Here is a 22,483-nt window from a genome sequence, read left to right as displayed (position 1 = left end):
CATGCCCATCTTTTATGTTTCCAAACTTGCTCTGGAGCATAGTCTGGTATTTGATACACTGGGCTCGCTCAGGGGCCTTGAGTGATGCCCATAGATTCATGGAAATGTGTAATGAATGGCTGCAAACCATAAGGCTGTGCAGTACGGAGGATGACTCTACAGTGTTAGCGGCATATTGGTTTTGATTGGTCGTAGAGTCCTGGAGGAAGAGCAGTTTGATGGAGGTTATGATGGGTATTTAGGACTTGGCCGTGTCTCAATAGCTTTTTTTGGCCGTGCAAAGCACTGCTCCATCTAGAGTGTACCGATTTTAGGTCTGGCTTTAAGAGGTTTTTTTTTTTTTCCATTCGAATGATGCTGCTCTGTGTTTTCTACAATTGACACATTATTTTAGTTCAGTCCGTGGTGAACAATATTAAAATAATCTAGCCGTCATAATGCACACTTGTTGGTTCCTTCCCGTGGTTGAGATTCAGAAGATCTAATAAGTACAATCTGATTTTCAGCTGCTGGTGTGCTCTCTTCAAAATTCCCCAAGACTACAAAGAATTGGCTGCAGTTCAATATAGCGTGTTGATTTGTAATTCTCTCAACTGTCATTGAAGCATCTTCGGACTAGTATTTTCGGGCTCCTGAGTCTAAGCAGAAAGCACACAGATACCTGGGAGGACGCAAATCTACAAAGGCCTCGAGCACCCTAATCATGCGATCACAGGTGTTATTCCAAGTAACTGAAGTCACTTTACCACTGCATACTAACAGTGCACCGAAAACTTAAATAAACAAATAGCTCCTGGGTTCCACACAAACCGTCTTATCAATGGAGGGCTATAGCATCAAAGGAAGCTAAAAAAAAAGGTGCTAACTCTGACATGGCCCGTAGGTATCTGAGCGGATTATTGCTTCAGTTCTTAGTACCCATATATTTGAGTGAATGCTATGTTGCTTATTTGAATAGCACTTTATACTAGCTTAATGTCACTTGAAAGAAATGGGGGAGTGGGCAGGAGATGGGGGAGAAGAATCACGAGGGGGAGGAGGGGGTAAAAGAAGGGGCAAGATGAAGGGGATGATGTATGCCTGTGGCTAAAGCAACCTTCCCAAAACACTAATACCTCCCTGGGCACCGCGATACAGCACTGTGGGTGGAAAGCCTGCGGTGAGTGGTCATCAGGGAGAGAGGCAGACAGGTAATGTGGGGTATGGAGAAGAGTGGGGAAGGCACTAGAAGTCAGAGACTGATGTGAGTTGATGGAAGGTTAGAAATCCTGTTACACTGTTCAAGAGATACTAGAGCAGACCAGAGAGAACCTGGGAGAGAGGAGCCTCTCCACTCTACAGTGCCCACAATCAGATGTGCTACACTCAGAACGTGTACATTCCATGGCGGCTTTTACTACACAAAATCAATAGTCTCCAGATTTACCCTTTCCTTTTTAGAACCAGAAGAGTTCTGCACAGTTCATTTTCTGCTAGTCAAATAGTGGTTCTTTCCTCCTAACAGACGGGGAGAGAGCCAGTGTAACAGGGAGTGGACAGTAGAGCGCAGACCTAGTAAGAGGACTGGTGGACAGACAATGTGCAGCAGGGGATGTAGACTGCGCAAGGAGGCGGCGGTGACCGTCCAGATACAGTAAAAGGACAGAGGCAGGCCTTGGTGCAGCGTGCAAGAAACGAAGGAGCTCTTCTGGCAAAGAGAGGGAAGGAACAGTAAGGTACAGAGGTCCTACAAAGTTTTCGCCTAAAAAACATAGACCAGCAGAACAAAAAACCCAGTCTATTCTTTCATGTACAAATTGATCAAACGTACTGCCAAAAAATATCTGCGAGAAAAAATCCACCACACACCCAGCATGCAACCGAGGCTCTGCAACAGAGTGTCGTCCAGGCTTAGGATGGGCCAGGCACAGGTACAGATATGAGGCACGGAGAGGAGCACTGCACAGCTGTGGGAGGAGAGAAGGACGAGGAGAAAATTGGAAGCAGTGTACAGAGGGATGTAGTGGATAGTAAGTAATAGTTAAATAATAAAAATGCAACACATTCGCAAAGAAGGGTTGTCTTGAACCAAATCTCTGCTGCAGCACTAAACACTATTTTCATGCAATGTACTGGCTTGTGCACTCAGTGTATACCTGTGCCTGGGTGAGGGACGTATTTAACCTCTTACCCTACACTGCACCTCCCTTGCTGCAGCTTTGTCCCAGTAGACAGCCTGAGAGATACCCAGTGTGAGGCACACCACCAAATACCATCCACTAGAGTTGTGAGCACAACTCCTCGCATGTAGGGGCGCTGGGGTTTGTCATGGCTGTGGAAGCACACGAGGAGAGTTTCTCTGGGCAAATGGGCTGCAGGGGTAGAGAAGGAAACGAGGGAGCAGGGAACACAGGGCTTCTAAGCACATGAGGGAAAAGATCAACACTGAGCATGAAGGGCAGGGGATTGCAGGGCAGGAGAAGCACACGCTTCGAGAAAACAACACATAGATAACGGAATGCAGGATTGAATGAGAGCGACGTGCAGGTGCCAGGAATAACAGAGAAGCAAGAATTAAAAATAGAAATCGGAAGAGCTATGGAGGGAGCAGCAGGCAGTGGGATAGGTAGAAGAACTAGTATCTGAATCACATTGGGAGCAGCAGACGGGCACTCATTAACTTTAATCAATCTGGGCTTGGTCCCTGCTCCAGAGAAAGAATCTGAAGCGACATTTGGCAAGGACTGGCTAATAAAGATGGCTGCAAAGACGAGAGACACATAAACCAACAAATGGTAAGCAATGGGAGTGCTCTAAGCTAGTGCATGCACTCACAGACTCGACCCTAAAAACGGTGTTAGTACACTGCAGGGAGTACACAGTCTCAAAATCACACAGCCTGGAGTAATTCTATCTTGTTTATATTGTAGTGATACTAGAGGATTCAAAGGATCAATTCTCATTTCCAATTCAATTGACCATCTGACTGCCATTTGACCATAACGATAATGACCAGGGCATTTCACTTGTCGTCATTATTGTAAATGACTTACACAAACTCTGTGCATTTGGACTTTTTTCCACTCCACAACGAGGAGTGCTAACAAGCAGCATTTTTTTGCTTGACAACATGACATCACGAACGTGGCCACATGTCCCATGGTCATGTGATGCGTTTACAGACTGTGAGACACTTAAACAGAAAGACCTCAATGGTTCTGGTAATATGCAGAGCTTAGAGGAACCTATTAAGTGAATCGCAGGTGGAAACCCTTGGCAAAATAAGTCGGTGAGCAGATTGGGCTATGCTTTTTGATTCTGACGCATGACAAGACAGGTTCTCTAGCTTGACTAACAACCTATTTTCATTTACAGCATGTGCCTGCAGGGTCCCTCCCATCTCTAAGACTCTATATGGGCCTTGATTAAAGAACCACACAAGCAGGATTAAACACAGTAGCATTTGTCTTGCATGTACAACCAGAGAGACTAGTTTACTTGCAATTTGTTCCCAAGGACAGTTTTCGCAGGCAGCCCAGACACAATGGGAGATGTACCTATATTTTGGAAGCAGTGCATGTGTGTGTGTGCTACCACAATACACTTTTGTGTGCAATGTTCAAAAGGCAACACACAGAAATTAACTACAGTTGTGATTTTTGCAATTATATTGATGTGAGGATGGACTTTTCATAAATGCATCTCTCCTTTTACACGCAGATTCCATATTAAGAGGAAGTTCTTCATCTGGGTAGTACGTAATGCATGCTGGAAGGAAAGCTAATGCACAGAGTATGATTGTCTTACACAAAGAGTGCAGAAACACCAATTTGCCTACAAATAGTTATGTGTAAAGGAGTTTAAGGTTTTGATCCTGACGAAAGCCAATTGACCATTTTAGGCATTGAAAACTGGCTGAAACATATACACCTAAGAGATGTTGGGATCCTAATAATTAGTCCTATAGCATCACCATTCGTTTTTACCCTTGCCATAGGGTACAATAATACATTTAAGACTTTGAGTACCTCTTATGTCATTTTATTCAAATTTCCTTACCCTTGAAAAATCAAAAGCGCTCCCTTGCAGTTCAGGTCAGAGCTCACCAAGATACAGTCAGTATCTAGGAGAGTACCTGATGATGAATCATGCCACTAGGAATCCTAGAATGTGACACTCCTTTTAAATGGATGCCACTTTCCCTTATACAGTATAGTGAGACAGAGAGACAATTCAAACATTACCCAGTACCCAGTGAGTTCTCCCTTTCGTGGGTTGTGTTTTCACTCCAGACCTAAACATTTACAATAGAAATTCTAGCAGAAAAAAGCATATTATCTGTTTTAGTAAAAACGCTTTTCGTGAATCTAAAAATAGAACAAAAAGATATGGTCATCTAAGCGTTTAACGGTTTTTGTGTTATTAGGTCTAAGTGAATGCGATTCCTGGGCACTAACATTATTCTTACAAGAATCAGTGGAAATGTCTTCAACATTCAGGTTTCCTTCTACACTTTTCTGGATTGGAACAGATGAAAAGGTGTTTTCATTCTAATATGCTAACTCACTCAGTTCCTCTTGACCTGTATTACAGACTTATGGGAGTCCTACTTTAGTTTCACTGCTCTTAAGGAGGAACAACTGTTAAACACCATAGCAGATTTAATAGATCATTCACTGGCCCTGTTTCTATTTTGAATTTGACTTACAATTCACCACAACATCAACTGAAGAATATTCAAGATTCAGTTTGATAAATTCCTGAAATTTCTATCCCAATACATTGCAAAGACATGATAGGTTGTAAGCTAACAGACCTTTTACATTGAATAAAGAGATCATTAACTGTCCGGCTGCCATCAGATTAACCAATAAATTGCATCCAGGCCCCCGCTCCACTCCAAAAGGCTGTAAATAAGATTGCACCACTGTTTCTGTGTCCCCAGCTTCCTGTACAAGAACCAATGACATTATTATAAGGACTGAATGTCAGAATTTCAAACATGTATTCCATCTAGCTATGACAGCTCAAGCAACCAATTCTATCCAGAATGTGGGTGGCTCTTTATCCGGCTTATGTAAACTGAATTGTATGAAATGGAGTGAAAACACTTGCCTTTAGCTATATGCTTAGACTGATTCCCCAAAAACAAATAATGTGTTTAAGTAATTTGTGGAATCCACTCATACATAAATAAAGCAGATTATGGTCTTGCTACCTATAACTAGTTCTACAGAGAATGCACATAGTAAAACATAGCCCTGTTGTTTCTGGCTACTTTACCCATTCACAACGGGGGGGGGGGGGTCAATTCCGCATAAAGGGTAGGAAACAAGATATTAGGAGGGTCCAGCATTTAAAACAATGTATATATATATTAAATGTTAACGTGTTACAGTACATTGTGCACTCATATAATCCGCAAGGCAGAGAAACAGAAAATGTAACAGTGATAAACATCTCGTGCTTAGTGCCAAGTATTATCTTGGCAAGTGGGGAAAGTTAGAATGCAAACAATTAACATTAGAACTTGGAGGGAGGGCGGCAAACATAAGAAAGTTGAGTTATGATGTCTTGTAATGGGTGGGGTTGGGAGTGGTGGAGCAAGGAAAGGGGCAGAGATAGGCCCATAAGATTTAGGTGTTAATGACACAAGTATCAGTCGGGGGCTAAGGAGGTTTCAACATAACATGAAATCAAAAAGAGTTGAAAACAACTTCTATACATTAAGGGAGATGGGAAGGTAGTCTTAGCAAGAGGTCTTGGATGCAAAGCAAAAATAAGTTGGGTAACTGTAGTATCTGACAGCATGTCTTGCTCAGGCGCTTCTTTGTGACCTATTTATGTTCTGCTGTGACACTCCAGTTTCATGTGTTAGAATGTTTGCTGACAAAACGTTGGGCAGCTCAAGCTGACCTCCACCCTGTGCTCTGTGGTGGCTTGACTACATACTACGTTTGCATAAGACTGCTTGAAACATCCCTGGGACAGTCAACACTGTTGGCGGGTGACTACAATTGTTTGGCGGCGAGTTGCTTGTCAAGTCACTCACCTGACTCATCAATGCGTGTTATGCTTGTATGCTTTCCCCATTGGTGCGGCACCCCTACTTGACAAATAAACCTTTCTCTTTCACCTTGAGCACTGTCAGAGGATCAGTGAGTCTTCATCCTTAGTTGTCAACTCCCTTTTCAACATAACCAGCAGACCTTCAATCTGGGTCGATCAGTGGCATTGGAGGTGGGGCACACAGTCGTATGCAACAGGATCAATGATGCGCACTACATGGCAATGTGGGATTTTCCTCATCAATTGATACTTCGTGTTTTATGCGTGCTAAGCGGGACGTGGATTTTCCAGTTCTTGCAAAGTCAAACTCACTTCTATCATCATAGCCTACCTCTACCCCAGGGAGACTACCAAACGCTTTTGCTACTCTTTCTCCATACCACCACTGACGGCCATTCACTCTGACAGTACTTCTGCATATCTGAACAATCTTAACGGATTTCCGAAACTTAGGACCTACCATATGTTTTTGACAAGAGCTTAACCATGTTGTCAGCTACTACAGTCTTTTATATGATGACATTTAAAGGAAGGGTGAACATTTAGTCTTATTTAAATTGTTTGCTTGGTTATACATATACATGTCAAGGGAATAACACTATGGTTGGTGAATGAGTCACATATGCCATTGCTCTGATTTATGGAAATTATAGTATCCCTTGCTCAGGTAGTCGAAATTCAGCCAGAAAAGTAGGCCACTGTCAGCCAACTAAACAAGACCATAAATGTTGGTAAATCGGACTGTGCTCCTTGCCCTAATGGCCTCCTTGACAGTATTAAAGATTTCTGTCTAACAGAGCTAGAGTGATGAACTGGCTCAATTTTATGGCCAATCAAAAAGAAGGGCAATAACCAAGATTTAAGAAATTACTGACAAAAGCCCTTCTAGAAGTAGAGGCTATGTAATATGCATTGCTCATCGTAGAGGACCTTCACATTGCTGCTTCATTAACAGGCACTGGTTCCAGACAGGATTTAGGGAAACAAGCGGCACTCTTGAAAACATTATGCCGTTTTCAGTACTGATCGAAGGGCTGTCACTTTTTCCCTATATGCAGGGTATATTGATTTTAGAGGACACGTTACTTACCTTCGGTAACGCCTTATCTGATGGAGGCAATATCTAGTTGTAGATTCCTTACCTTTCCCAGGACTTAGCCTGGATACAGAGAATTTTCTCGAGCAGTACCCCTGCGCGCCGTTAGATGGCGTCAATAGGCTCCGCTTCCAACGTTGTGTGCTCTATATAGGCGCCACCCTGGCACGCTGACATCAGTTTCTTTTTACGACTTTCCACGCCAGGAGTGCAGAGCCATGAAGAACACTGACCACTGGTGATGCAACACTAGAGCCCTGAAAGGGGAGTCATTGTCCCTAGAAATAAGTTCACAGAACGGGAAGGATGAGTGGGTCGGTAAAGTATCAGCAACTAGATATTGTCTCTACCAGGTAAGGCATTGCAGAAGGTAAGTAACTTGTCAATCGGATATAGACATCTAGTTCTAGATTCCTTACCTCAGAGAACATACCTAAGCAATACCATCCCCAGAGGTGGGTCTGCAAACTAAGATCATCCTAGAAACTCCTGCAGGACCGAATGGCCAAAGTGCCGTCCCTACGCACCTGACTGTCCAGGCAGTAGTGTTTGGTAAACATGTGCAGAGATGCCCATGTTGCCGTCTGACATGTCAAGGATTGGAACTTCACATGCTAACGCAGTAGTCGCAGCTTTAGCTCTGGTAGAATGAGCACACAAACCCTCGGGGTTGCTTCTTAGCCAGTGCATAGCACATTTTGATGCAGAGGACAACCCATCTGGATAGGTTTCTCTTCTGCACTGCCCGACCTTTCTTCACACCCACATAACCCACAGAGTTGATCATCCACCTAGACCTCTTTGGTACGATCAAGTTAGAATTCCAACGCTCTTCTTGGGTCCAGGTGGTGGAGTCTATCCTCTTCCTTACAAGAATGTGAGGGCGCATAAAAAGTAGCCAAGGTGATGGATTGGCCTACATCGAAGGGTGTAATCACTTTTGCCAGAAAGGAGGCCCTAGTGCAAAGCACCTCTTTCTCAAAATAGATGGAAAGGGAAGGTGGCTTAGATGACAATGCCTGCAGCTCACTCACCCTGCGGGCAGATGTAATGGCCATAAGGAAGGCTGTCTTCAAAGTGAGAAGCTTGAGGGGACAATTGTGGAGAGGCTCAAAAGGAGCACACATCAGAAATGTCAAAGCTAAATTCAAATTCCATTGTGGCATAATGAATGGGGATGGAGGAAACATATGAGAAAGGCCTTTAAGGAAAGTATTTACAATTGGAGACTTAAACAGGAAATTTTGATCATGCAACCGCAGAAATGGCAGACCGATAACCTTTGAGAGTGCCCATTGCAGAGCCCTGCTGGGCCAAAGAAAGGATTAACAACAGGAACTCAGTGAAAGGGGGTCAACAGACTTGCCTGTGCACCATGCCTCAAATTTCTTCCAACAACAGGCGTATACCGTTTTGGTAGAGGGATGCGTGGCTGTAAGATTACATCACAGATTTTGGGCGGACGATCAAAAGTTGTCAACTGCCGTTACTCAATTTCCAAGCAAGGAGGCTGAGACTGGGCAGATTCGGGTGGAGAACCCTCCTCTGCTGCTGCGACAGAAGATCCTTTTGAAGGGGCTGTCTAATCAGAAGAATGATGGCCATGCTTAGTAGCTAGGCATACCAAACTCTTCATGCCCAGCCCGGAGCCACAAGGATTACTTGGGGCGGTCGTTCTTGATCTTTTGAGAACTCTGGGCAGAAGTGATATGGGCAGAAAGGCGTACAGGAGGCCTGAAGAGCAAAATGTGGGACTTGAAGAGTCTTATGGTTCCCTTTACCTGAAATATACTTAATTTAAAAATTAGGCACCACACAGACTCACAAATTAAACTAGAAGACCTAAAAAACGACAGCTTGCGCAATAACTACACATATGCGGGATCCCAAATGATGCAGAAGGCTCATATATCCTCAATTTCACTAACGGCTGTCTTCAGGCCATCAGAGGGTGACCTAGACCTTCTGGCACTTCGGTTGGACCACACCCAAACGGTCCTAAGCACCCGTCCTAAAGCTGATACTGCCCAAGATATCCTAGTACGTGTTCATTACTTTGATAAGAAGGAAGTCATTATGCAAGAAGCACGAGGAAAGGCGGATTTGATTTTTAAATATAGGATGCTTTGCAAACTAGCAAAAGCACAGTCATTCCTGGGAATCCGTCAGGACAAAGCACTATTCCCACAATCTGAAGAACAAATTCAACCACGTCTCAATCTGTGTCCAGAATGGCAGCGAATGGACACCACCAGAAGATGGAGCAAATCAAAAGATATGCCACTAACGAAAGCAAAGGCAGACATCACTGTGATCCTCCAGAGAATGAAGGAAGAAAAGTCAGAACCACTACCCAAAGCATTTCATGCCACAACTGATAGGGAAGGAAACACGGACTCCCACCTCCTATAGATTCATCCAACAAACTCCACAGGGGATAGAGCAAGAGGCCCGAGGAACATCACCAAACTACACTCTCTACCGCTCAGCTCTCCCCACTCATGTTAACTTAATGGGACATACTGGAAAATGGTCACCACTCCCTGTAAGACTGTTTCACTACTTCCAGCCACACCACAAGGGTCACACTTCCAGTGCCGAAAAATAATCACACCCTCATTATTGATGGCCTAGGAATGCAGGGCTGGCCACGTAGGCCTAACTGTTTTGTTTTTTTCTTCATATTTTCCTCTTGATCCCATCTGTCTCTTTGATAACAGGTTTGTCTAGCAAAAGAGCAACTCCCCATTTAAAAAAACTGCAATACCCCACCTGACACAGACATGCGCAATACCCATCGCAGATTTCATATAATACGCATCTCCTCTCATGATCTCATCCACACTAAACTATTCTCCCTCAATGTTAGAGACCTCAGTTTCCCTAACAAAAGGTGCTACCTTATCAAACAAGATGCTGACATTGTGTTCCTGAAAGAAACTCATCTTCTCAGAGAGCCCCACAACCGGATGCGCCACATAAGCTATCCTTGCCAATATTGGTCCTCCTCTCTTTCTAAAACGGCAGGTGTGGCAATTTCTTTCTGAAGCACATATGGGGCAAAAAACAGTGCACGTCACCCGAGACCTGCACGGACAATTCCTTAAACTAGTCCTCCCTGGAGGGTCAACCTCCCTTACCCCACTGAATATTTATGCACCTAACAAAGCAAAAGATACATTTATACGACATACTTTAGATACCCAACTCCAGGGCACTAGCACACAAATCATAGTGCGGGAGGCCTTGAATCTAACCTGGGCTCCAGAGAAGACAGAAAAGCCAATGTATATCAAGGCACAGGAGCCATGTCGGAACTTCTAGTAAAGTAAATAACTGAATTAGGCCTGCTTGAGATCACCTGCACTGAGACGATAATGACTACTCGTACTTCTTACATGTCCATTCGTCATACTCTCGCATAGACTACTTACTAATCACCAAGTCTCTTTTGCCCCATCTACAACAGGTCATGATGTCAGAAATATGGATCTCCTACCATGCACACCTAGCCCTTATATGGAACGACACACATTCGACTGGCAAACGCCTCCATCATTGGTGCCTTAGTCCTCGAGTACTAAGAGACTCGGAAAACACACAGACCACTCACTATTTCACAAACACTGAACAGGCAACGTCCAAACAAATCCTCTGGGACACTTTCAAAGCAACCATAAGAGGAACAGTTATTACAATTAGATCAATAGAGTGCAAGAAGCACTACTAGAGGAGCAAAAACTCACAACACAGATTAAAGTCTTGGAATACACTCATACACAGAAACTCAGAACAAGCACACAACTCAAACTAGCAATAGTGCAACACCAATTAAAAATGCACAGAACCAATAGGGGAGAAAGAGCCCTCTTGGCGATAGAACAACCCTTATATGTCAAAGGTGACAGGATGGGCTCCCTGCTCGCATGCAAATCAGGCTCCACAGAACCAAAACGTTCATCCCACAACTTCACAAACACTCTACGGAATGTGCTAAAGGGCAATGAGACAAACAAACCACGCTTCACGCCTTTTTTTCAATTTCTATATGGAAGGGGACAAGAGGACTCAGTGGACAGACACACAAGACTAAGAGTGCGCACATCTTGATTCTTGATATAAGGAGGCTCTGAAGGCACGAATCGACAACACCGAAATACTCCAAGCTCTTAAATCACTCCCTACTGAGAAATCTCGAGACCTCGACGGCCCTACTCCTGACTTTTACAAAACCTTGCTCCTATTTCAAAATCACCTCATGTCTTTCTACAACTCCTCCTTCAAAACTATCATCCTCTCTCCTACTAGGTGCAATGCGCTTCTCCCGAAACCAGGGAAAGACACTGCGCGCTTTGCATAGCCTACTGCCCCGTAGCCCTTCTGAATACAGGTGCAAAGCTATACACCATGTCCTCCTACTGGGCCGGGTAGATCTGGATCAGGTTGGATTCATCCATAATCAGCAGGGAGCACACAGTGATAGACTTATGGCTACTGGTAGACAAAGTCCACTAGAAGAAAATACCAGCCCTATTGCTCTCCCTTTGACGCCGAGAAGACATTCAATATGGTCAGCTGGGCCTTTCTAGAAGTAGTCGTGGACAAAATCAAATTTAGTCCTAAGATAAAATAATGGCAGTCTATTCCACACCCACAGCGGTTGTGGGGATCAATAGACAGCATACCTCCTCAATCCATCTAGCCATGGGTATGAGACAAGAGTGCTGAATCTCCCCGCTCCTATTCGCCTAGAACCCCATGCTATTAAAATTAGACAAACTTGGGAGATCAAAGGAATCCCATCTGGAGGACGAGAACATAAAATAGCACTTTTTGCAGATGACATACTACTCACCCTAACAAACCCGGAACTTCCCTGCTGGCTCTGGCTCATATGCTTGATCAGTTTGAACGCATCTCTGGTTTTAAAATAAACAAGGAAAAATTGCATGCACTCAAATTTCTCAATACAAGAACACTATATACTGTCACTGCACACCCAAAACTCCTAATAATGGGCAACAACTTCTACACAATACCAAGGCTTACACATCACCCCAAGTGTGAAGGACAGGTTCAAATTAACTGGGTGACCTGCAAGAAAAACATTTCAGAGGATTCCAGACAGTGCCAACTATTTTAGCTTTTGTGGCTAGAGTGCATAAATGTATCTAAAATGAACATCCTTCCACAGGTGCTATACCACTTCCAGTCCCTGATAACACCAATTCTCATATCAGACCTTCCCCTTCTTCAATCTATCTATATCACATGGAATAGGAAACAACCCAGTGTAGCCAACAAATTACTATGTTCCCAAGGGACCAAGGAGGGTTAGCATGTCCTAATCTCCTTGACTACTACTGTGCAGCTCATTTACGCTACATATCGGAATGGGTGGTGAGAGAAAGTGTTAAGCACTGGTTGCACATGGACGACGTAGTTGCATGGCACCCCTTGTGGGACTTCACCTGCCTCCCAAAACAACACGGACCAAAGCCATCCCCACAAAAACATTCCTTGACATTTGGGACTGTCTAGCCACCAGGAGAGACCTCATAATGTTTCCATCTCCCAACACATGCATTTTCAGGAACCCAGACTTCACCCCCATTCTGACTCCCACCTCTTTCCCAGAATGGCCACTTAGGGAATGCAGGAGTTTAAATGACCTCTACCTTGGGGACTCCATTAAAACATCTAAACAATGCAAACAAGTCTTTGGGCTTTATGAAAACACAAGGCTTCAATACTTTCAACCTCGACATTAGGCTCTCCAAATACTCAACTCAACTGGTGCAAAGTGCACCCTCACACCATTTGAAAGCCTGGTGAGCACATACTCAGGCTCCAAAGGGGCAAATATCTTGAACAAAGTTCTGCAGGACTCCAGACCTAGATTCTCTCACCCATATAAAATCAGATGGGAAACAGAACAGCACAGATTCCCCCCAAAGACTGTGAAAAACTCTGGCGAGATATCCTCAAATGATTATGGAGCATCTCACAACAAAATACAGGGTACAAACTCGTGTTCCAATGATATTCTACTCCGTACCGAATGCTAAAACTCCTTCCCACTGCATCAAATATATGTTGATGTTGTCGCAAGAAGAAGGACATGCATGCGTGTCTGGTGGACTTAGAAAGAAATTCTAGATTATATCAAAGGGAGCTTAGGCTACCCCATGCCAGATGAGCCGCATCCAGTACTTCTGGGCATGACACCTTCCTCTATGTCTCTGAGCCACTTGACACGCTCTGATAGCATACTCATACGGCACAGGACAGGGGTGGCTAAACAACTGATAGCTTTGAGCTGGAAAAAGCAGGAAGTGGTTCCATGGGATGTGGCAGGTGCTAGCCATGGAACAAATCACAGCTACTTTAGCATTCACAGAACATAAATGTTCTTGCATTTGGAAACCACCAATAGACTCTCTGTCATTCCTAAAAATACCATTACTTCACCCCACAGTGCCTCTGCACCCTATACCTCTTTGACTTGACATACTAGAGTGGCAAATAACTACACTGCATCTCACAGAATACTGCCTTTCTAGGTCATCAGTCTCATTCACTTTGTAAGTAGCAGGGATACAACGTATTGCTTTCAGACACTTCAAATTAACCTCACCGTTACATTGATGGCACATATTCACTGCTTTTCTGATCTCTAACGAGAATATACCTATTTCCCTTCCCATTCCCCCTCCCCATATTCCTTCACCTTCCAGTTTCTCTTCTCCTTATTGTCGGACACATTCAGCAAATTTGTTGTACGACAGTACCATGTTATTGTAACTGTGATGTGACATCAACTATGTGTGTTCTCTGACATGTTTACTGTTATATCCATAAAACTCAATAAAAAGATTTAAACACAAATATTAGACTCACTCACTTTGTACAGATTGCCATCAACATGGATGTTGCCTTTCCTTTTCCATTATGTGATAATGGAAAAATAAAGAATTTATAATAAGTCCTATTAACAAACTTCCTACACCAAAGAAATGTCTTAAAGTGATCAACTACTCAAATGAAACCCAGTGCTATTTTTTTTTTCAACAGTTGAATACCTCTGTTTGGTAGCAGTTAATGTTTTAGCAAGAAATGACAAAGTGTTTTCCTTGGACCTGTCACATTTACCCCTTCGGATGAGTACTGCACCAACTACATGCCATTGGCATCTATAATGACTGTACATACTCTGTCTTCCAAAAAAGTGTGAAAACCGATGCTTCATTAACCTTGTTTTTAGGTTTTTGTAAATCAATGCTCGTGTCTTGTGTCCACTCAAACTTTACATGTTTTTTCATAAAGGAGCTCAGAGACTCAGTTAAATATAAAACCCACTGAACAAAACGGGAGCAATAACCATAAAGGCCTGAAAATGAAACCAGATGGTTTATCTTTTTGGAACAAGGTACTTCCCTTATTGCTGAAAACAACACATTTTAGTTCAATTCTATAATAAATTATATTGTGTCACAAGTATTCTACTTTTTAACCCAAAAATCTTCATTTGTTCAACTGAATTTTCATCCCTTTTAGTTGTAAAAGTTGCAAAACAATTTCAGAGGTGCGGCCAAAGCCTTCACTTTGATTTAGTGTAAAAACCACTTAACACTGCCTACTTCTTTCCTAAAAAAACATCTGTGAGCTTTCCCAAAACAGGAAACACATCACTCTACGTTGACAAAACACAACAGAAATAGAACAAGTAGTACCAGGTCAACATATAATTCCCAAATTGCCCTGAAGAGGCACTCCTACCAAATTTTTCTAGCACCACAGACTTCTTTCATTACTTTGTTACTCCTGACTTGGTGTCAGGGATGAAATTACCCACCATATCAATAGTGTTAACACAATACAAAAATATTAAGCATCTGGTTCTTCTAAATGCATTTCAGACAAATGTTCACAGAATTCATATGAAATAATAATATGGAGCGACTCAGAATCTACTATGACTTGAGTAAGCTTACTGTCAGTACTGATATCCAATTTAGGTGGAATATATAGTTCTTCATCAAAATCATAGACTTTCTGTCGCTGAGAATTACCCGGGCTTTTGCGTTTGTCAGTATTCAATATTATGTTGACTTTTAATTGATGAATATCACTTTTATATTCTTCCAATCTTTTTACCCTTTTGTTATTATTTCATACGTTCACGCATTGTTCATTTTTTTGGCATCTGAAGCACTGTCTATAAGAAGCTGGACAGACAGTTCGTACTATCTGAAAAGGAACTCTTGAACCACAACAACAACATCTGCTTTTACCAGAAACAATAATAAACTATCTGTCTTTATCATTAGACTTTTCATCTTTTCTTTCCATAGAAGATTAGATCTTGACAGCACAAACATCTGCACTGGTATGTTTGTCATCAGCAAATTTCTGGTCTAAACAAATGCACCTTTCCGCACTTTTCATTAGAGAAAAATAATTGTTCTTGCATATTTTTGTAAAAGCAGTGAACAACAATACGAACTTAAATATTTCAATAAATAGTAGCATCAAAGATGCACTGTGATGCCAAAATGTAAAGAGCAGCTACATAAGATTCAATAGGTTCTCATGGTAGCTGATAGTGAGTATATAATTTGTGTCTCTCCATCACAATATGCAGTTAATCTATGAAGTGTAATTCAAGGTGATCCACATCTTCAACTAATTTGACAGAATCTCCTGCTGCCATATGTGGTGGCGGACTGTATTAAGCTAAATCCTCAAAAACATTTTGTGCATCAATAATAGTGCCTTTTTCATGTCGATATCAAAAGATTTGCCATCTACAAGGATCGAGTAACTATTAAAAGGCAAATACTAGGTTTCCCATTATATAGTGGGTTCTTAAGATTCTCAAAAAATTATGGTGATGGACTGCAAATTTGCATTTAAAAAAATCAGTGTACAAATATGTAGAATCAAGATGAAAAGGTGTGAAATATAAATAGTTTGGGTAGAAATAAATATCGTAAATCAGAATGATGTGATAAAATTAACTCCATAAAAATTTTGAATGGCATAAACAGATAAATCTTAGTTTTTTCTGTACTTGTCCTGCACAGACAAACTTCATTGGTTAGCTGGTCCTGTTTCATTAACTAATAGGATGATTATGAAGAGAAACCTGGCCTCAGTCCATGCGGTCAGTCTGGTGAAGGATATGCTACTGTATCCTTCCTTTATATGGCTTTCTGCATGCAGACTTAAAATAGCCTGAGCATCATTGATACAGCCATTCTGTTTCAAAGCTCTGACACTGGAAAGGGGTTACCAGCTTGCATGCACAGAGGAGTAGAAGGTACTGCAGGCCTCAAAAAGTTAACACAAAAAGGGACTGCTGAGTGGGGTCGCTATTAGTTAGCGACTGATGTGGTGCTTCAACATAGCTGGCTAGGAGCGGAGACGGCAGAAGAAGGCAGAGACGATCTGTTCACCTGAAGAAGAATGGTAGCTGCCAGCAGTCAAATAGTAAGTATGTAAGAGGATAGATAAGATACATACAATGGAAAGCAGGATTTAACAATGGGCATAACTTTAACAGCAGTCTGGTAAACTGTAGCCAAAGGGGACTTAGATGGTCATTAATAGTTTGGCGGGTGGCAGAGGCTGACCACCTAACTCTTCCTGCCCTCAGAACGCCTGTGTGGCCTGAACCCCGCCGGCCCTAACAGGACTTCACCACAGTGCCAAGTGCATGGGCAGTGCAGGGGCACCCAGGGACCCCCCTAGTACCTCATTCTGCCAGCCTTTCCATGGCAGTGTGAACCACAATGGAAAGGCTGGCAGATGGGGACTCTGAATCCCCAAGGTGGCGCTGCAAGCAACGCTGCCCTGGAGGATGTGAAACCACCGGGACACTCAGGCTCCTGGCGGTGCCAGAGGTCCAACCGTGGCGGCTCTGCCGCGGTCATAATGGGGCGGTCCCACCTCCAGCCTGTAGGCGGTGGGACCGCCAGACTCGCAATGACCACCTTAGTCTGCACATATTATGAAGAGGGTAAGATACCAGAAGAGGTTTGGTGCAAGCAACTCTCAGGAGCATACAGCCTTGCTTAAGAAGCTACACTGACAGCCCTGGGCCCAGGTTGACAGGGGATCAACTTTTTCAAATGTGTTACCCATGTGACGCTTAACATTGTTTTTGCAGTGTCCAAAGCCATAATGCAGAGACTGGTCCACCCTATTGCTTTGTAGCCTGTAAGCATACTCAATATTTGAAAAAAAAAAGAGTGACAGGAACTGACTGTTATATTACTGCCCAATCTCGCCTCCCCCCATGCACATTCTGATTTGCACACGCACCTTTTGCAAATAGGCTCCAGGGTTCCGTTGATAAAAATATTATTGCAAGGGATCACCAGGTGTCAATTAGGGTGGGGTTAGGAAAGTGGGGCCATTCTTATACGTTTATTCTCAGAAAGTATCTCCGAAAATACCTAGTTGTGAATTTGCTTGAAAACGTAGGCACTGAGAACCTGTTCAGGTCTTTAATAAAGGCACAGCTACAGTGGTGAAAAGAACACCCAACCCAGTATTTTCCCGCTCTCTGAAGTTAGGTTAAGGCTGTGACCTGGCTACACCTCTGCTTGATTTGTATACAAAGAATCAGGCAAGTTTTGAGCAGAGCTCGACAGGAATTGGGCGGTGGCACGCATCTGCTAGAGTCCCTTTTCAAAGACAATGCAATGCTACTGACCAGAGCAATAGACAAATTATTGACTTGAAGTTTACAACAGGAAAAATAAATAGGAGATCAATTTTGGAAAGAGAACAGAATAAGAAAAGCAGGCCAGAGTTATTTTTTTACTTTTTTAAACAGAGCAATTACTGAAGTGTTGACCAACTTTTAACGGTTTCCAGGTAGCACACTGAAAATGTGAGGCAAACATGAGGCAAAGGTGTCCAGATAAGGGAAGCTCTGAACCTACATCAGCTCTTTATCGAAGCATTTGCCGTGAATGCTGCTGCATTGTGAGGCTATGTCAGACTGCACTGGACAGCCATAAATGAAAATAAGCTCTTCGTGCACGTTTGGGTGTTCAATCCAGCACACCAGCAGTGTTGTAGTGGACTGCAAATGGGCATCACTAACTACAGGATCAAGCTGCCATTAAATCCGTTTACTGTGCATTGAGATGTAACAGAATTCACAGGCTCGTCGGAATGGAACTGTTTTAATTTGGATTTCTGCTCCTATAGCCAATAACAAATTTACCTCAGCTAGTGTGTCTCTGATTTCCCTTCGCATTACCTTTCTATTTTGCTTTTTGTATATTTCATTACCCTCAATAGCTTTTAGTAATATTGTGTGTCTATTTTCCTTATCTGTTTATCACGACATTCCTAATACATAGGTTGCGATTTACTATTTGTCCGTCCTGAAGGTACCTACTCGGGGTGAAGACGGGCTCTCCGGCAGACAGGAGGGCGGGAATACCCTCCCGCCGACTCCTATCGGGGCACAGCAATGCTATGTTGTCCTCTTGTTTAGAGTACCTTAGGGCAGCTTAGCTCCACCCTGGTACTGACTCCGCACTCTGTACGTAGTTCAGAGGATGTATGTGGCAAAGCTTTTTAACTTTTTATTAAAATATGATGATATGTGTACCACAAGCTTCGCCGCATGTTAACACGACTGCTGTTTGTGCGTAGTGTGTATTAGAGCAGTGATTCCCAACCTTTTGACTTCTGTGGACCCCCACTTTACTATTACTGGAACCCGGGGACCCACACTGAATCATTATTGAAATCCGGGGACCCACCACCGAGTCATTTATGAAAGCTGGGACCTAATCAGTTAATATTATTTAATTTACTAATCAGTCGCGGACCCCCTGAGGAGGCTTCGCGGCCCCCAGGGATCCCCGGACCACAGGTTGGGAACCACTGTTAATGAAAATAGTTCAGGGCCTAGAAAACAGGGGTGTAATGCGGGCCCCAGCAGCACCTATGTGCGGGGGAGAAGGGTCCCCCAACTGACACAGGGCCCCCATTCAGCCGAAGGCCAGTGAATGTTCGTGACATATGGGAAACTCAAGGGCCCCTCATTGTGCGGGGGTGGGGGGCATGTTACGTCACTGCTAGGAAAACGGACTATTTAATAGTAACTCAGGCCGGGCGGAACACGCTGCTCCTGCGTTAAAATGATGTGCTGAGAAGACTCAAATATACACGGCCTGGCTCAGTACAGTACCAGAAGATCTGACGATATACAAAAGCAGTAGCTTCTCGGTAGTTTCTGAAGCGTGACCTTGGGTATTGTTCGTTGTTCAGAATAACCGCAACAAGCCCCGAGTTTGAGCAGACCCCTCCTGCTCGATAGATAGAAATCAGTAGCGGGCGGAGAGAAGGCAGATTACTGATTGCTGGAGGGATGTTCAAGCCAAATCTCCCACCTTAGGAGTTTATGACGTAAAGATATGTGGAGTGGTATGTGACACAAAATGTGCACCCCACGTATGCATTTTGCGCCCCCCAATTATTTTGGGAACACAACATAGGAATGGCAGAATAGTGGTATAACTTGAAGTAGCTAAAGGAGCTAGGACCCATAAACTGCATAAACAGTTAAGAACTGGGTCACCCAAATTACAAAGAAGACCCAATGATATTAAGAAGAAAAACATTCTTCAGAGCTATTTCATCCAGTGAGGATTCATTATGAAAAAGACTAAGTAAAAATTATTTGTTTGGACTGGGAGAAAAAAAAATTATCACGTCACTAAATTTCCATGGGTAGCAGTTCGAGAGGCATGAATTAAATAACATTTGGAAAAGGTAAAGAGAAGCCATCAAATAACAATACAAGTAACTAGTTAACTAGGTTAAGCATGAAACATATGAATCTAAATCTGGGGGAGACCTCTGGAGACACGTCCCACCTCATGTCCACCTTCCTCCCTGACACCTTCACATCATCTTTTCACTATGGAAGATCACCCCGATAGCAAGGCTGTGACGGCCTGACAAGCCTTATCCCTTCACCATTCCCTTTGATTGGTCAAATCCCCCTCACCTGCTAGTTTTAGGAAGTTCCTGTAAGGAACGGTCTTGGGGGGTCAGGGGTTCATTTTTGTCTTATTTCGTTTTTTTTTGGTTGGGGGGTTTATCTTACTCTTTCTCCCTCCCTTTTATAGAGGACGTGATATCCTAGACGGTCTGAATCCACCTTGACAAGTTGTACATTGCACACTACTCTACATTAATTAGTGCAATGATAAATCTTTGGGTTGTGTTTTTTGTGTGCAAATAATGCGTAATATCTATTGTTTTGATGTTGGCCTAATGGCTATATTCTATATGTTTGATGAGCCTATGCAAAGTTTGGATGCCTTTCACCTTATCATATGACCAAATGTCTTTTTCAAATGGCAATAAAAATATGTTCCAAACAAAAAAAATCATGAAATCAGATAAAGAACTCAGTAAAATGTATGCATTGTAACGATGTTTGATGCAATGACTGTGAGTCCTAAAAAACGCTTAGTATAGACCATTATTAATACTACACTATCAACATGCAACAGAAAGTGATTTTAAGACACATGAAAATGTTTGTGTCTCTATAACAAACACTACATATAGTTAAATTGGATATTATATAGTATTATGAAGAGTACACAGCATAATTATATAAAATTGTGTTTGGTACACATGAATGCAGCAGCGGCTGGGGGGGCTTTATGGGGAGGGGCGGGACGATGGGGACAAGGGAAACAATAAAATCAATAAAATAAATAAAACATACCTTTCCCGTTGCCTCGCTCCTCTGCTCCTGATGGTTGGACCAGCACAGGCTCAACAGCAATCCTGGAGCTGCTTTCATGCTAAACATAGCATGAAAGCAGTGCCAGGATTGGGCTGAGCGTCTTGGACTTCTACTTAGACACAGCCCTGGGGTCTGTGCAGTTCTCAAGCCTGGTTGTGTTGAACAGCCAGGTTATAGAAACCTATGTGCGCATGTGTGTTTGGTTGGCCTGAGACGGCCAGCCAAACACACAGGTGCACTTAAGGGCACTCACTCCTCTTCCCCCCCCCACCTTCCGTGACCCAGGCCCGCTCCTCCCTGCCCTGCTGGCTGAGCCAGCAGATTAAAAATAAAGCAATAGGCAACTATAGTTTATTTTTCATCTCCTGGCTCTTGGCCAGGGGGGCAATGCTCCTCCGCCATTGCGTAGGAGCCGCCCCTGCATGAATGAATGGTAAATACACAAGAAAATACCATATTTTCAACATAATTCAGAAGACATACAGATTTTAATTCAATCCTTTTGTTCAGTTAATCTGGCAAATCCCTGGATGGGTGAGATTAAAGTGACTTTTGTGCAGACACCTGCACTCACCTGTAGGCAGCACTGCAGATATCCTTATATTCTTGGAGCTTCACACACACCATGTTGAGGAACTGGTCTGAATATGCACTTAGGTCATGCATCAGGTTCATGAGATCCTGCACTGTCTTCTCCACAATGACTGTGCTCTGTGAAAAAAACACAAATACAGAAAAGGGAGTATTATATTGATTTTGCCCGCAAGAAAAGTAGCACAAGTAGGTAAGCACAACATTTATGAAAATTCATCCAACCATTAAAAACTCTTTGTCAGCACTTTTCACCATTTGAATGGTAGGTCCAACAACTCTCATCGAAAGATTATGAGAATTATCCAATCCACATGTGCCAGTCTCCACAATCACTTCTAAACCTAAGAATTATTGATAGCTTGCAAAATGTACAAAATATCAGAACAAGGAAAACTGGCAAAGCAAATCAAAAGAGGACTGATATTTGTTTTCTTATGAGTCTTTGTTGGTTCCCAGCGGCCACCGATGTCAACTTCAAGCGGAATATACAAAGCACTGTACAGGGAGACAGACAAACTTCTTGCAATACTAGGGATCAGCAGGAAAGTATTCAAAACCTAAGGCAGAGAGGCGCTGCTGGCTTCACTGGTGTTGATGTCCCTACATAGTTGATCAGAATAAACAGATCTTGCAACATTGCCTCAAAGAGAAATCTAGGATAAATTCCATAGATTTCAAAGTAGTATTTTTCTTTGTTTCATCTATCCACGGCAAGTTATACCATGAGATAGTGCTGTGGGTGCACCACAGAGCACAATGACCGGCCAATGCATGTTTTTTCCTTATAGCTTTTTCAAGGGAAAATACAGTACCATTTTTTTATTTATATGCATTATAGGAATTAAATGCAGGTCCTGACTATCTATCACACTCAGAGACAAGACTGGAAAGACATTTTTTGCAATACAGGTGGTAAGACTGCTCTCTCTCTTTTCTTTACCTGTCTCTCATCT

At 42.9% G+C, this 22,483-nt stretch overlaps 1 protein-coding gene across 1 annotated transcript in view; it reads right to left on the bottom strand.

Moving 5' to 3' along the window:
* The window catches only part of EXOC4 (exocyst complex component 4), a 1,633,445-nt gene that overhangs the window by 326,518 nt on the left and 1,284,444 nt on the right, over positions 1–22,483 (bottom strand). The window contains exon 12 of the mRNA XM_069229316.1: positions 21,511–21,647. Within this exon, the coding sequence (XP_069085417.1) occupies positions 21,511–21,647 (137 nt within the window). The remainder of the gene's footprint in view (positions 1–21,510; positions 21,648–22,483) is intronic.

The sequence above is a fragment of the Pleurodeles waltl genome, chromosome 4_1 (genome assembly GCF_031143425.1).
Source record: "Pleurodeles waltl isolate 20211129_DDA chromosome 4_1, aPleWal1.hap1.20221129, whole genome shotgun sequence".
Lineage (NCBI taxonomy): Eukaryota > Metazoa > Chordata > Amphibia > Caudata > Salamandridae > Pleurodeles > Pleurodeles waltl.
The sequence above is the reverse complement of the archived record's forward strand: the minus strand, read 5'-3'. Positions and strand labels throughout refer to the sequence as shown.